We start from the raw sequence: 14882 nt of genomic DNA, 5'->3' as shown, positions 1-14882 counted from the left end.
ACCTCTAATGATATTTCTGATCCTCATATGCAGAAATTATGTATTAATAGATATAATCTCTTCACTCCCACACAATGATATGGTAGTTCAGAAAAATCATCCGACTTCATTCTGCATTTCTACATAATACAAAGATTTTGGGGGCATGCATAATCAGCCGTAGTGAGCAAAAGCTCGGCAAGAATTTTGTATAGTCTAATGGGTATACAAGGAGAGAAATAACATGTACGAATATCTAGATTTTGCAAACAGGATATGTATGATTTATCTTGATATACTAATCTCGGAGATATGTACTTCATTAATGGGAGATGTAATTCAGTATATTGAGTATGGAATTCCATCCATTGCATATGCAGAATTCTCACGAGCCATCTGATACGCATTTTCGTGCATATAAGCTGCTATGGTGCATCCACTATAGTGTTGATATTTACTGCGTTAAGCAAATAGTCTGTTTAACTAGTTAAAATTACTTTTTTTTTTATATTTTCAATTTTCCAAGTGAACTATATTGTATTAATTTAAGTGCACATCTGATGACTCGGTGCATATAATCCAAGGCAACAATTCATCACGATATTCAATAGGGTCACTTTCCATTGATTATTCAATATTTAAAAAGCAAATCTAAACTCATTCCGTCTCAATTCGTTGCCGCAGCATATCTTATTTGGCACCTTTTGATATATACCAAGCTTTTGCTTTAATTTACTCCACATGTGTTCTATTATAATGAGATCTAGTGGCTGTGAGGGTCACTCCAGTATCTGTATCTAGTTATTTTTTAGTCAGGCATTGGTGATATTGGCTGTATTTTTGAGACCATTATCTTGTTGGAATAGCACTAACTCTAAGTGCTTATTATATTATCCTAGCCAATCATGCATTGCTAATTCTTCTCTTTTGTAGACGAGCATTCGAGCTAGATTTTAGGCGTATTTGCGTTTTGCTTATTGATCGCAGAATTTTCAAAACGAATCGACATGTTCTAATTGATTGTCATGCCATCGATCTCGGAAAGGGAGATTTTGGAAATTCTTATCGTGCTGCACTTGCTTCAACTTGAGGACAGTGTAGATGACCGTACTAGTTGGGATTTTGGCCTTTACATTTACGACTCTCGATTTTTATCCCCAAGGTCTTTGGTTCCTAAATCCCCACATTTTCGCGATGATATTCTTTTTCGCTTAGATGATGGGCGATTTCGAAGAAAAGCTCGCATGTGTCAGTAGGCATTATCTGTTCTGGTAATGACATTAGAGAGAAATACTTCCCTTCAATCAACTTGCCCTACGCAGCAATTGCTGATATGGGTACAGCTGTTAATTTTTCTCCACCGACTTTCCAATGGCAATGATTTGGCCTCAAAATACTCGATTGCAGTAATTGACGTCACAAACGGATTGCCCTCGCGATTGAATCACTACGCCCCGAATATATTACCTGGCCAAATGCTAGAAGAAAAGAGAAGTTAAAAAACGAGTTCTTTGAGATGAGTGGCTTTCCAAATGTAATAGGAATAATAGATGGGACACATTTCCGTCTGCGTTTCGCATATAAGTTTTATTACCAAAATCCTAGAGTCCATATTGAAATGCATACACCAAAATACATTTAAGAAACAATTTGTTACAAAAAGCCAACTTGAAAAGGAATAGACAGTTCGCTTCACTTAAATAACGCCAACTGCATCGTAATGTGGCCCAGAAGCAGCAGAAGTGGCTTTGGCATCACTGGCTCGGACCAGTGCAGCAACTTCATGGACTTCCAATTTAGGATTCCACTCCACCTGACAGTTTTCGATCTTTCTCATCTTTCCACACGTGTAACATTTTCTCCAATCCGGTCGTGAAGCGACCCAACTTCCACAATGTTCACACATCCTAGAGAATCGATCCTTCCAAGTCTTTTCCGGTAAATAGTTAAGCTCAAGATCATAATATCGAAGAAGGCCATTCCATCTGAAGTTGAAGCGGTTTGAAGCCACGGCCTCACGTTTAACAGCATTCGAAAATTCGATCAATTCATTAACAGTCTCAATCGGAACGGGATCGTATAATGGACCATCAAGTAACTCAATAGCTTTTTTCGCCACCGTTACGTACTCTGGCACTTGGGAACCCCATGCCCAATTTTTGGAGTGGTCGACATAGGTAGCAAATGTGAGGTTGTAATCTTGTCGGATGAGTTGCCATCCAGGGATGCCTATGCCAGCTAAGAACTGCCAAAGGGTGGAAACTTGGGGTCCAAGCTCGGGATGCCGGAAACAGACGTAGTTAAACTTGTTCATCTGGTGCAGCGAGGGGATAAGCTTGTCACAAAAGTCTTCATATGGCTTGAACAATTCTAAGCGCTTCTCTGGATCCGACGTAGCCAAGGCCTTGTGAGTCAACTCAGCTGCATATGTGGAGGTCGACATGCTAGCGTTGATTCCAGGAGAGTGAAGGGGATTAGTGAATCCCACTGCATCACCTATGGCGAACCATCCAGGTCCTGAAACCTTAGGAGATTGAAAAGCGAGTTGCTTGCGAACGAACCAGGTGGTGTTAGGTCCATATGGATTTTCAATCAATTTGTAGTTCTCCATCACCCGCGAGATCATAGGATAACGATGAACCCAATAGTTAAACTTCTGCTCAGCTTCCTTTGTTCCATATGGCGTCAGATCATCGGGATACCTAGCATCATCGCGAACCGCAAACCCAATACTAAAGATCCACTGGAGCTTGAGATCAAACATTTTTGCAAGCTCCTCAGACGATGGAATTTCATCACCAGGCGTCTTATTCTCAGCATGGTCAAGCAAGTAGTTTATCATATCCATCAAGTTAGGAATAGGGCTACCTTCCCAGGAAGGCATGCGAATTACCCATGCCCATCCCTCGGGAAAGCAGAGGTGATTGGTGTGGTCGCCCTCGAAAAATCTAAGTGGAATCTTGGTCTCATCTTTGCAAGTAAAGTAGCCCCAATATGCGTTGACATTCCAACCGTCAAATCGTTTGATGCGAGCCTCTTTGGAAGCAAATTGTCGAAATCTGCCCGTGGCGTCTACTAAGTACTTCGAAGCGATAGTCTTGGAGACTTTGGACTTGTTTTCTACGACTTGGACAAAGTTTCCAGTACCAGAAAGCTTTGTTCCCTGAATATCAATTGAATGCCCATGGAATACATTGACACCATGTCGTTGGGCATAAACAGTGAACAGCAGCTCGCTGATGGAACGCTCAATCTGGTAACCGGATAAAAATAGGCAAGGAGTTCCATTGCTACAGAAATCGGTATAGCGCTCTGGATCTTCCGCATCCAAAAAATAGAAGCAGAGGCCATCCTTGAGACCAAAAATGCGCAGGAGCACTTCCGCGTTGAGCCCCATCATCTTGCACCAAAGGGAAAAAAGGGGAAGCGTGCTTTCCCCAATTTTATAGCCCGGCTTGGACGATTTCTCCACGACAGTGACGCTAATACTAGGATCAAAGCATTTAGCATGAATAGCGTAGATGAGGCCGTGAATACCACCACCAGCAACGACTACATCCTGGTTTTCAGGAAGCGAGGGGCTGTTATTATTGAAATTAAGGATCTCTGAGGTTGAAAGTCCTTGTTCCTGGGCAATTTCGGTAAACTTATGGTGGGGATCAACTGCAATCATTGAAATCGGCGTGGGTTTAAGTTATAATTAGGTTTGTATGATGGTATAGAGTATGAAAGATGAATTTTAACAAAGGGGAATGAACTGATGTAAAGATTTTTGGATACACAATAGCTCCAGGGGAAAACATCCTAAGCTGGATTTATATGATATTTTCATGGGGATGCGCAGTTGTTTTTTCAATGAGATAGTAAGTAATATTACCGCCTGGTTTTTTCTAGACTGCTTGTGCTCTTTACCAAATAAAATTCTACCCATAACCCAAGTGTCAAGGATAAGCATTTTGTCCTCCGACGGATTTGTTTTGGAAATTCTATTAACCGCTTAAGGATATCTATTATAAATCAATGACCAAAGAATTCATAGAATTGGAAATAAAACGCCCGTGTCCCTGTTTGAAAGCTTTCTCTATGGAACCTGAAATTAATAAGCCTATTATAAAATATCAGCTGTTACTTTCCGATAACTAAGTAAAGGAAAACCTAAAAATTAAATTAAAAATTAAAAATTGTCATGCAACCATCATGGTCACATTTGGCTGCGCCACCATTTTACTCTACCAGATTAAATAGATAAACAAATAAATAAATAAGGTCGAAGAATTATGAAGATAAACTACAATACTATTACAAATCTCCACTCTCCCCTCTCACCCAGTTCTACTAAGGACGAGTTTAACCCCTAGCAACCCCAGAGAACAACGCTGCCTACGTTACATCTGTATCTCTACATTTAATTCCGCACGATTTATTCGTTTGACGACTCTGCTGCGAAGGTCGTCTGTTCAAACCCAGAGAATACCCATTGGACACATCAATTAAAGCTCCTACGAATTGAACGAGAATGAATGCAAGTAACCTGGGGATGCATGCTCTCATGGGTCCTTGCTATAATTCACAAGAGATATCAATACTTTATGTGTCTGGATACTTAGCAGCATCGGACCTGTCATTGTTTCGATTGTATAAAAGGAAGCATCGCTCTGCCGTTGCTCATTATCTCTTTAAGCTTTCTATTCTCATTATCCCTGATTTCAAACTCTTTCATACACCCCACCCCTCCGCTAACCCCCGATATCAACATAATGGTTAACCTATCCTCTACTGCCGTCATCCAACCGAGCCACGAATCTACCAAGTGTCAAAAAGTCGACTACGTAGCCCACAAGATATGCGACATTCTTGCTCGATATCGTATCTCTAGTCCTGTGGACAAGTTTGAGAAAATTGGTCGTCCTAAGATTCATGCCAAGATTCGAATGATGGTGTTGAACGGCCAACGGGTCGATATGGTCCTTCCAGCATATCCGTTTAAAAGTCCCAACAGCATACGCAAGGTGATAGGCGTTTATCCCGACAAAGCTGATGAGTTTTCTCTTATCCATTTGAACGGTCTCTGCCAATCAATTGAGGAAGTCTACTTTGCTGGTGCGAGGGTTATTATTGTCAGTGACGGTTTAGTATACAATGGTAAGGCAAAAATAAAATTATAATGATATATAAAATGAAATGACCCCATATTAACCTGTATGCTCTAATCCTTTCTATATGAATAGATCTTTTGGGCGTGTCTGACGAAGACACTTGGCGATATGGCATGGACATCCGTAAAATGGCAGAGAATCTCGACCTAAAACACATCGAGTTTGTTCGCGTTAGCCAACTGATGAATGAGCCGGTTCCACAGACAGAAGAACAATATGTCGAGCAAATTGGCCGTACCAAGGCTCGTCTCCTCAGCGAATACCTTCCCGAAAACTATGATTTTGAGAAAAATATCGCAGAAGATCCCAATGCGTTGGCCACTTACCGTGGCTACCTTCGCTTCCTTGCTCTTGACCTGGGGGATATTATGCACGGCGAGGAGGGCAAGACTGCACAGAAGAAGGCGCAAAGCATCATTGCTAAGGAGATGATCAAGCGCGGCAAGGTAAGCATAGGCCAGGCTGGTAGACACTTTTAGCTTTTATGTCACGATCGTAACTAAAAAGTTTGGGCAAATTTTGGGATAGTGTTTTGCAAACCTTATTGCTGAGAAATTCGCTTCAAGCGTCCGTCTTTCGATTCATGCCGCTGACAACACGGACAAACTCGCTATATCTTTGTTCCCCGGATGTGATTTTATCAAAAAACCTGTAACTCCTTGGCATAATGCGCCATATCAAGACCGTAACGCGAACCTTGCTGTGCTTCATAGCGAGGATATTCCGGACGGCAAGGCGAAATGCGAAGTCGTACTCAAAGAGGGCAAGCCTTGGCTATTACGAGAGATCGACAGTGTATACGAATGGGAAGGTATGGATCTCACTTTTGAGCTCTTATATCCGTGCGGAATCCTGGTCAAACCTGCGCGCAAAGGTCAGGAATACAATTTCGTAGACGTCAACATGCAAAAGGTTCGACAACTCGCTCTCTCCAACTCTCCAGTCGTTCTTCGTGGCTTCGCGATGCCCATAGACAAGGATATCTTCCGCATGAAAGCTTCCGAGTTGGGTGAGATCCAGATGTGGCCTTTTGGCGACATCCTCGAAGTTCGAGAGAATGCTGATATCAACATGAACAATGTCTTGACTCGAGAAGATATGCCTTTCCATTATGATGGATGCTTCAAGATGGCCGAAAATGACAGAGGAGAAGTCATTCCAAGGCCACCACTGTAAGTAACAGTCTTTTTTGTAAAATCTCCTAACAAGATTTGTCTAACTTCTACTACTTACTGAACACTATAGTTTCCAGATGTTCCGCAACAAAGCCAACACTGCCGTGGGCGGAATAACCCTTTTCTCATCATCCAAACTGCTACTTGAACTGCTTCCAGCTGATTTGTCCCTCGAGAAGCTCAGCAAACTCGAATGGACCAGCTATACGCCAGCTAACGATGCATTTGGAGGGAAATCCATCAAACTACCATTGATATCGCCCCATCCTGTGACTGGTGTACCAACATTACGCTTCCATGAGCCATGGCCCGAATCCAAAACAGCTGCATGCCAACCTACATATGTCACCATTCTAGGCGTTAGCAAAGAGGAGAGTGATGACATTTGTGAGAAGCTGACTACCTTGTTATACGACAGGCGTATATGCTATCGCCACCAGTGGCAAGAGGGCGATATCCTCATCAACGACAACATGGCATTGCACCATACACGTACGGCATATCAGAACGGCTATCGCGAGCTATGGCGTGTTCATGTAGATGCTGCTTGGTAAAAGCTGCAGGCATAATATCTATCTATATTCTTGTTATAAATTATTATTATTATTATATAAACAAAGTGTAGCAGTATATCTTATTCTAACGTTGATACTTCATGAGATAGTCGTAGTATGTGTGACTATTTGTAAACCAAGCCATCTCAATTCTATATGATTGCAATATGGCAAAATATAGGATAAAATATACTTTGGTTAGTCATTAGAGAGTATCCCTAAAGCAGGGTCTTTTTAAGGAAATTGCTTAGGTATCTCTGCAAAATCATTTGTTACACTTCAAGAAAATTTAAAAATGCGGTAAAAATTAGATGTAAGCAAGCTGGTATATCGGCATAGATGAATATCACGTGACCACACCCTTTTGGCCCAAGATTTGTAATTTGATGGTTTATTATCACGTATCAAATTGTTGTTACACGATGTTAAGTTGTACGGAAAACCTACTTTGGAAATGAAAAAATCCAAAATAGGTTTAAAGTCAAGTACAGCATTGGTCGGTTTTTGTTGGAAAGTTCCTCAAATATTGAACTCGCGCCCCGTAGGGGTTAGCGAAAATTCCTTAGTAGATATAGATGAGGTAGCCGAGGGATTCTGTTCTACACCACAACCCTATCCAAGGGAGATTTGTTTTCGCCTCATATCATAATATTGATACATATAATCTTATTTTCTCATCGAGATTTAGTTTTCTCTTTATAAATTCAGAGCCCTTCTCCTCTTCGTTAAGTTATAGTCTACAGTGTTCAAGATGGTCGTATCGCGCCTTCCGCATCTCTTCATTTCTTTCTCGACTGGTCATGGTCATGCTGTACCAATCATATGTCTTGCGCGTCGCCTAATTGATATGCCAAATGCACTCGTAGGTTCAGATGTCACCCCTGGGCTGCGATGCATAGTAACGATAGCCACCGCCAACTCATATGTCGATGAGCTTGTCGCGACGGGACTCATTTCTTCACCCGATGAAAGTGGCGTGATATTTCGTGGTTCCTATGGAGAGGTACGCATCGCTAAGTTATACGATCTCCCTCAGGTCAATCCTCAGGAGGACGACAAATACCCCCCCAATGGTTTCCAATGCTATATCGAATCTGCGCATCAGACTGGCATAGCGATCGAGCGCTATCTTCGCGAGCAGCAACAAAATCCTGACAAAGGTTACCCAATTACGACCGTGCTCTTAGACACATTCATTGTTCGCAGCTGCCCTAAGACCCCCAACGCTGAATTGCCCTTTTATATTATACTTACAACGGGATTTTCGACTAGCCCTGACACTATGTACCCTTTACCTCCTCTTGACATGAAAGCGGGAGTGTCGTATGACCAAGATGTCCGTATGGATTCTATTTCATCCGACGATTTTGGAATAATATTTGGCCAACGTCAGCGTGTGGCGACATTACTTCCCGAATTTCGTGGATTCCTGTGGAATACGGTTGACGGCATCGAAGGTAATATTTTGCGAACCAGCAAGCTATGGCAGGCCAATTATCCGGGAGTACCAGTGCATTTCTTAGGTCCACTCAATTGGATAGATTCTGTGGATAGCACTGTGCCTTCCATTGCTACTTCTACGCCGACACTAGCTCAACTTGACAAAAGACTCCAAAAGCAGCATGCAATCGACGCATACGTCCAGCAGTGGATGGATCGTCAAGATGACACCTCCGTGTTATTTGTTGCTTTTGGTTCGGTAACCGTGACTACCGCTGAACAAAAGATTGAGCAGTTACGTGGATTGAGCGCAACCGGCCGGCCCATTCTCTGGGTATTGCGTGGAAACATGGGGCCCATTCTACCATATGTTCAAAATATCCCCGGCCTTCCGGAAGGGATTCTCCTCGTTCGAAGCAATATCAAGGTGGGAGAAAAATTTGGTGAGATTGTAATAGTGCCATGGGCTCCTCAGCGTGCTATCCTTGCACATCGTGCTACAGCAGCATTTTTGACGCATTGTGGTTGGAACTCGACGATGGAATCGCTCATGTATGCTCGTCCCACAATTGGGTGGCCTGGATTTTGCGACCAGTCCGATTCGGCCGACTTATTGAAGCGCCTTGGAGTCGGTATCAATTTCCCAAACACCTCCGCTCCCACGGTGGGCCCCGTACCCAGCATGGAAAGTGGGCGCCTCGTCCTCCACAACGAAATTACTGAAAGAATTAATGAGTTGTTTGCCCCTGAGAACTTCCCTAAATTCGTCGAAAATGCGAAGCGGTATAGCTTGATTATGCGCTCTGCATGGAATATCCCTGATGGCTCTTCTTACCGTGCCTTACAAGACTTTTGTAATGATATTGTGGCATCATTATAAGTGCACTTAAAATGATTCCAACATGAATCGAGTAATAAGTCACGTGACTTATTACTCGATACTTTTTGAAAATCGTAAAAATACGAAATAAATACAATATAGAATTATAATAACTAATTATCCACTTCAACCGAAATATACATAATGTTACGTAATACTTATGGTTATATTTTTCTATTTAATGGATATTATTGTTTATTTAGAGCGAGGAATAACGACTAGACAATGACTAGAATTACAACTACAGTTTCGATTATATTTTTGTATACTGGTTTTCCCCGAATAAATTACTGGTTTTATTTATAAGTAATTTATATATTACTTTTAAATAAAACCTCGTTTGCTTATTTTTACGAAGCGGCGTCTACATTTGAAGGAGATAATTGTCGAGCAACTCGTTTTCTCAGAAGATAATTATATAAAACAAAGCCCACCGATTGCATGCATTAAAATTAAAGAAAATGTGTATACAGAATGTCAGGAGAATAGCGGATTGGAGTATAGTAGCATGAAGCGAATGCCTTTCCATTGAAATATCATGGTTCATGATATAAACGTGGAACTTGGTATTATACGCGCGTATTGTCTGATTCCTTCTCTTTGACCATGCGATCTTCGGTATTCGATGGAGTTGGAGTGGACATGGAGGAGGCAGGAGGCGTCAATGGGATATGTTTCATGCCCAAGGCTATTATGATCAAGAGCCCAGTCAATGGCGTCATGGCAATGAAAACCTTATTGATGGCATCGGTATATGCAATATTTATGATTTCTTGGTCGGTTTGCGACAAGGTTATAATAAATTCTAAGCCCTTATTTGCAGCATCAAGAAGAAGAGCGCCATTAGGTAAGCCGGAAAGGGAGGCTTGTATCATGTTGAGCTGGATGGAGCTGAAGATGGCAACACCAGTGACACCGCCAATTGTACGGAAGAAAGCGATCAGCGTCGTTCCCGATGCGATATCCTGCGTTTCCAACGTAGCTTGGGCAGCGATGAGGGAAGTTTGGAAAGAGAAACCAGCACCAATACCGCAAATGACAAGAAAGCCAGCGGACATACCAGGAGAGCTATGCTGATCCAGGAGGATTAATAAGCCACTTCCGATGGTGCTGAAAACGGAACCCAGTACGATAAAAGGGCGATAGGATCCGGTCTTGGCGACTACTATCCCAGAAAAGGTGACGGTGAACGCGAGCGGAACCAAGAAAGGGATCAACTGTAAACCGGCTTGCGTGGCCGATTCACCACGCGCGGCTTGGAAAAAGATAGGGATGAAGAAGATTATGCCGAAGAAAAACATGCCAAATATGAAGGACATGAGCGAACTCAGGACATAGTTAAGACTTTTGTAGAGCATGAGAGGCATGATTGGTTCGACGGCCACCTTAGCTTCGATGAAGAAGAAAATGCCGAACAGAACTAAACTAACGAGGTAGAGTGCAATGATCACAATACTATTCCACGCATGGATATGACCTCCCCACAGAGTCGACAACAAAAAGCAAATCACAGCGCTTACAAAGGTCAAACTGCCAAGCCAGTCAATGCGCCGGAGCTTCGTCATGAGCGAGCTGCGTACCTCGGGAAGCCTCAGGAAGATCATAGTCAACACAATACCCGGCACAACGATAGGAACGTTGATATAGAGGGTCCATCGCCACGATACCTTGTCGGTAAAAACGCCACCAAGGATGGGACCAAGCGCGCTCGCCAGCGCAAACATCATGCCAAACACACCCATATACTTGCTGGATTGCTGAACTCCAACCAGCTTCACTAATAGGACCATAGGAAGATCCATCATGCCTGCCGCGCCAATTCCCTGGATCAAACGAGCCACAATCAACATGGTCATGCTCTGCGCCGCGCCAGCAATTGCTGATCCGACCAAGAAGACGATCATGGAGAACAAATATGTGGCTTTTCCGCCAAAAATATCTGCTAATTTACCGTAAATCGGCTGGAGCGAACTACCCGCCAGTAAGTAGACGGTGGCCACCCAGCTGACTGAGTCAAACTCACGAAAGTCGTTTGCAATCTTCGTTAATGCTGTTGAAACAATAGTATTGTCGAGCGCACCCAAAAAGAATGATATGGACAAACTACCAAGGACAAGGAGAAAGCCACGAGTGCTAAGGGTATAGTCGTCGTTGTTATGAATAGTGTCTGGTTGTTTGGGGTCGACATGCTGATCGTCTAAGCTAGACCGCAACGATGTATCCGTTACCGTATCAATCGGAATGGCCATCTCATTGAGAAGAACAGGTTGCGCTGTTAAGCCGACTGATTCCTGCATTGGTTGACTACCTTCTGCATGATCAGGCCCCAATGTTGACACGGTCATTCTAATGCTAAGTATTTGAAAATTATTTCGTTACATCAATGATTGAATAATGCTTTAGAAAAGAATTCAATCCCTATGAGGAAAATCCGATATTCCTACCTAATGAGATAAAGAAGGAGAGCTATATCAAAGAGATACTCTTTGGAGAAAAGATATGGAGAAGGAGGGGATGTGTCGATGTAAACAACTTATGAATGGTGATCGAGATGTATCGATTGGCATACTAGCAAGAAGTTACCAGGTGGGCGATATCCAAAGCGGATTATGTGTAATATCGTGAACAAAGGGTTGTACTGTGTAATCTCAAATGATACAACTTACGCTCCAATTGATCATTTTAGTTACACTATATGATTTGTCATTTTCGGATTACTAATATTATTATGGTGTGACTTTTGGATAACGTCAAACATTTTCTCAGTATTGATACGGCGAATTCAAATGGCACTTCAGTATACTTTAATACTAAGCCGTCGCATATGCTAGGCTTAGTGTAAAAGGAATAGGCAGTCAGCAGTACATGATGATGATGGGGCTGTTTTATTGGTCATAAATAGTTACTTTCAATGAAAATATTGATAGATCCCTAAGGAAAATTAAAGAAAAAATAAGGAATATAAAAGAAAACGAAGAAAACAAAATAAGATTAATTGAGACATATATAATCGTGTCAACTCTCAAACACATTCCCTTGGCCCTCCCGACAAGAAGGGAGTGAATGAAAACAAAAGAAAAATCCATAAATAAGTAAAATATAATAAGAGCGGGATCGTAAAGCATGGACTGCTGACTACCTATTCCGATTCCCACTGTGATGCTCGATTTGCCATTAAAAGCTAGCTAGTTATATGGTAATAGGGCACACAGACTGTATCTCTGCAACATTCCATTGGAACACATAAATATAATGTTGTTACCTAATTGATATCTAGACTAGTGAATTGAACAATAAGAACTCTGAGAATAATTTTCGAAAATTCTAAAAACTTTAATATAAAAACTTGGTCATACGCATACATATTCCTTTGGTATTGAATAAAAATATATAATAATCTATTTCGACATGGGCAAATTACAGATATTGCATTACTTATCATATCTCAGTCGCATCCATTAAATATACTCAACATATTGAAAGACCATTTATATAATACATTATACAGCAATAAATTGGTTTGTCATAATATAGGATTGTTTCTAGACTGGTCGAGGCCTTTACCAAATGAATTTCTACCCATAAACCCCAAGTGTCATGGATATCCTTTTATTCTCCGAAAGATTTATTTTTGGGAATATTTATAGCCCTTTAAGGATATCTGATATTAGTCTTCACAAACTTCGGCCAATACCCTTTAGGCTTCGAGCCCAAGCTTCATTCACTGGATGTTTACAGCTTTTTCGGAGCCCAAATCGTGCTTCATTCGTAATAATATATATAGATAAGATAAAGATAAAAAACATTCATAAAAAATTAAAATGTAAATAGAATTGGAGATTTTTAGGTTAGTTACAATCTAAACAAAACAAAAATAAACAAGTGTGGGAAATTTTAAAAAATTCTGTAAACATATGGGTAGCAATTCCTCCATCCCTATAAGAAATCTACGTTTGGAAAATGCTTGGATCAATGTAACAATAAAATGCTTAGATCTGGTATGAAGAAGATTCGAACTTCTCTATGTCAATAAATTACTAATTTGAAAGGGGGTGATTGCTCCAATACTTATAATGCTTTAATTAATGGTGCTTGAATATTTGGCTATTTATTGAATTATTTATTAGAAACACCTTGTTATGCAATAATAGAAATTAAATAATTAATCAACAGAACCACTTTGGCAATTACCTTTTTTCGTCTGGTGCTGCCCTTCATTTGGTGGCTTGTATCCTCCTTGTAGCCACACGCGGTTCTCTCAAGCTTTCTTTGTTGCTGCTCATACAGTCTAAAAAATTGTCTTTTTTCATTAATTACATCAAAGTAACATAGCCAGAATATCTGGCACGCCGATTCTCTCTCTTGTTTTCACTGAATCTTTTTTCGTCAACTCTTTTCGTTCCATTGCGGAGCGTATATCTTTGACAACATTATATAAGGTAAATAAATGAAGAAATAAATCGAACGATTATAGGACGTTAATTGAGATTTTAGCAACCGAAACATGAATGTGAGAGAACAGGATTTCTATATCAATCTGCCCCGAATATTGTATAAGAAATTGCCATTTTTCACATTTTTCCTTCCATATCATCATTTACCACTATATTGAGTTGCTTTACAAACAGCAAACACAACTGTTATGCTTCACGTGACTACCTACACGGCTTGTAAAAAAACCTTAATATTATGAGACATACATTAAAGATGAAAGTATAGACACAAACTTATTTCGCTATGATACCAAGTAAAATATTGTATAAAAGCAAAAAAATATTTCATGATCTTTTATAATCACTACTTGCTTTCATCAGATACTCTATATTTCCTGGTATCATTTCTATTATATCCTCGTGGAATACTTGTTCAATTGCACGTTATTTATTCTGCACTGGATCACAAATTAATTGGATATTGATGGATATTATGATCAACCTTTTTATTTACCTGAATAAATTTTCCTAAGTAACCTCTTAGGATTAATTTTTATAATCAAACGATAGCTTTGAAGAATATAATACTGCAACACGATGGCTTTAATATCAGTTGAACTTTTCAGCGCAATACAATCTTAGAATCATCAAGCTGTGTGAATAAAACTTAATTTGTCTAGATCTTCTCATCTAAGAGTGCTGATCATATTTTTACCTGATATATTCTGCTGGTTAAATTTCGAATTTCTAGAAGATAAAATGAGTTTCCTTAAGAGTGAGAGGTACTTCTTTCTTACTGACTTCGTTACACATATCAACCATTTTCTTCAATTAGTGGATTCGTATTGTATTAACCAAAGAATTACAGCTATCTAAGTTTATGCATTATTTTATACGTAAATCAGACTATGTGACGCACTTGCAATCTTCCAAGAGCCTATTCCGATATTCATAGGCAAAGTCAATATAGGGATATTGATATCTAGTTTATAAAAGAGACCATTAATTGCACAATTTTGGATTCTCTTTACTTCTATTCAGCGCATCGGAAATTCCTGTCAGGGATATATTGATATAGTAATTCTTCTTAGGTTTTCGTTGACATTCAAAAAAAAAAGCTTAATCAAGTCTAACTGCATAATATCTAAACGAAGGGAACTTAAGAAGATACGTGTAAAAGTTGCTTTTAAAAACTGCTTGCCAAAAAGTATGTTACAAATTTGTTGGTATATTGAAACTAGATCACAGAAAAATAAAATCATGCC

General features: G+C 40.4%; 4 protein-coding genes across 4 annotated transcripts; 2 read left to right on the top strand and 2 right to left on the bottom strand.

Moving 5' to 3' along the window:
• Positions 1 to 1675: 1675 nt before the first annotated feature.
• VTP21DRAFT_7469 (uncharacterized protein) lies at positions 1676 to 3652 on the bottom strand (the record flags this gene model as incomplete). The annotated part of the gene is made up of 1 exon (XM_069398213.1): positions 1676 to 3652. One exon carries the CDS (start codon positions 3650 to 3652, stop codon positions 1676 to 1678), a length of 1977 nt encoding a protein of 658 aa, XP_069246467.1.
• A 1084-nt stretch (positions 3653 to 4736) lies between these two features.
• On the top strand, positions 4737 to 6864 carry VTP21DRAFT_7468 (uncharacterized protein; the record flags this gene model as incomplete). The annotated part of the gene is made up of 4 exons (XM_069398212.1): positions 4737 to 5121; positions 5208 to 5581; positions 5664 to 6307; positions 6381 to 6864. 4 exons carry the CDS (start codon positions 4737 to 4739, stop codon positions 6862 to 6864), a joined length of 1887 nt encoding a protein of 628 aa, XP_069246466.1.
• A 751-nt stretch (positions 6865 to 7615) lies between these two features.
• On the top strand, positions 7616 to 9184 carry VTP21DRAFT_7467 (uncharacterized protein; the record flags this gene model as incomplete). Its single annotated transcript, XM_069398211.1, has 1 exon — positions 7616 to 9184. The coding sequence occupies one exon, from the start codon at positions 7616 to 7618 to the stop codon at positions 9182 to 9184; it is 1569 nt and encodes a 522-aa protein (XP_069246465.1).
• A 569-nt stretch (positions 9185 to 9753) lies between these two features.
• VTP21DRAFT_7466 (uncharacterized protein) lies at positions 9754 to 11529 on the bottom strand (the record flags this gene model as incomplete). Its single annotated transcript, XM_069398210.1, has 1 exon — positions 9754 to 11529. One exon carries the CDS (start codon positions 11527 to 11529, stop codon positions 9754 to 9756), a length of 1776 nt encoding a protein of 591 aa, XP_069246464.1.
• Between the last annotated feature and the right edge of the window lie 3353 nt (positions 11530 to 14882).

This window comes from Calcarisporiella thermophila (genome assembly GCF_041956535.1).
Source record: "Calcarisporiella thermophila strain CBS 279.70 unplaced genomic scaffold VTP21scaffold_30, whole genome shotgun sequence".
NCBI lineage: Eukaryota > Fungi > Calcarisporiellomycota > Calcarisporiellomycetes > Calcarisporiellales > Calcarisporiellaceae > Calcarisporiella > Calcarisporiella thermophila.
The sequence above is the reverse complement of the archived record's forward strand: the minus strand, read 5'-3'. Positions and strand labels throughout refer to the sequence as shown.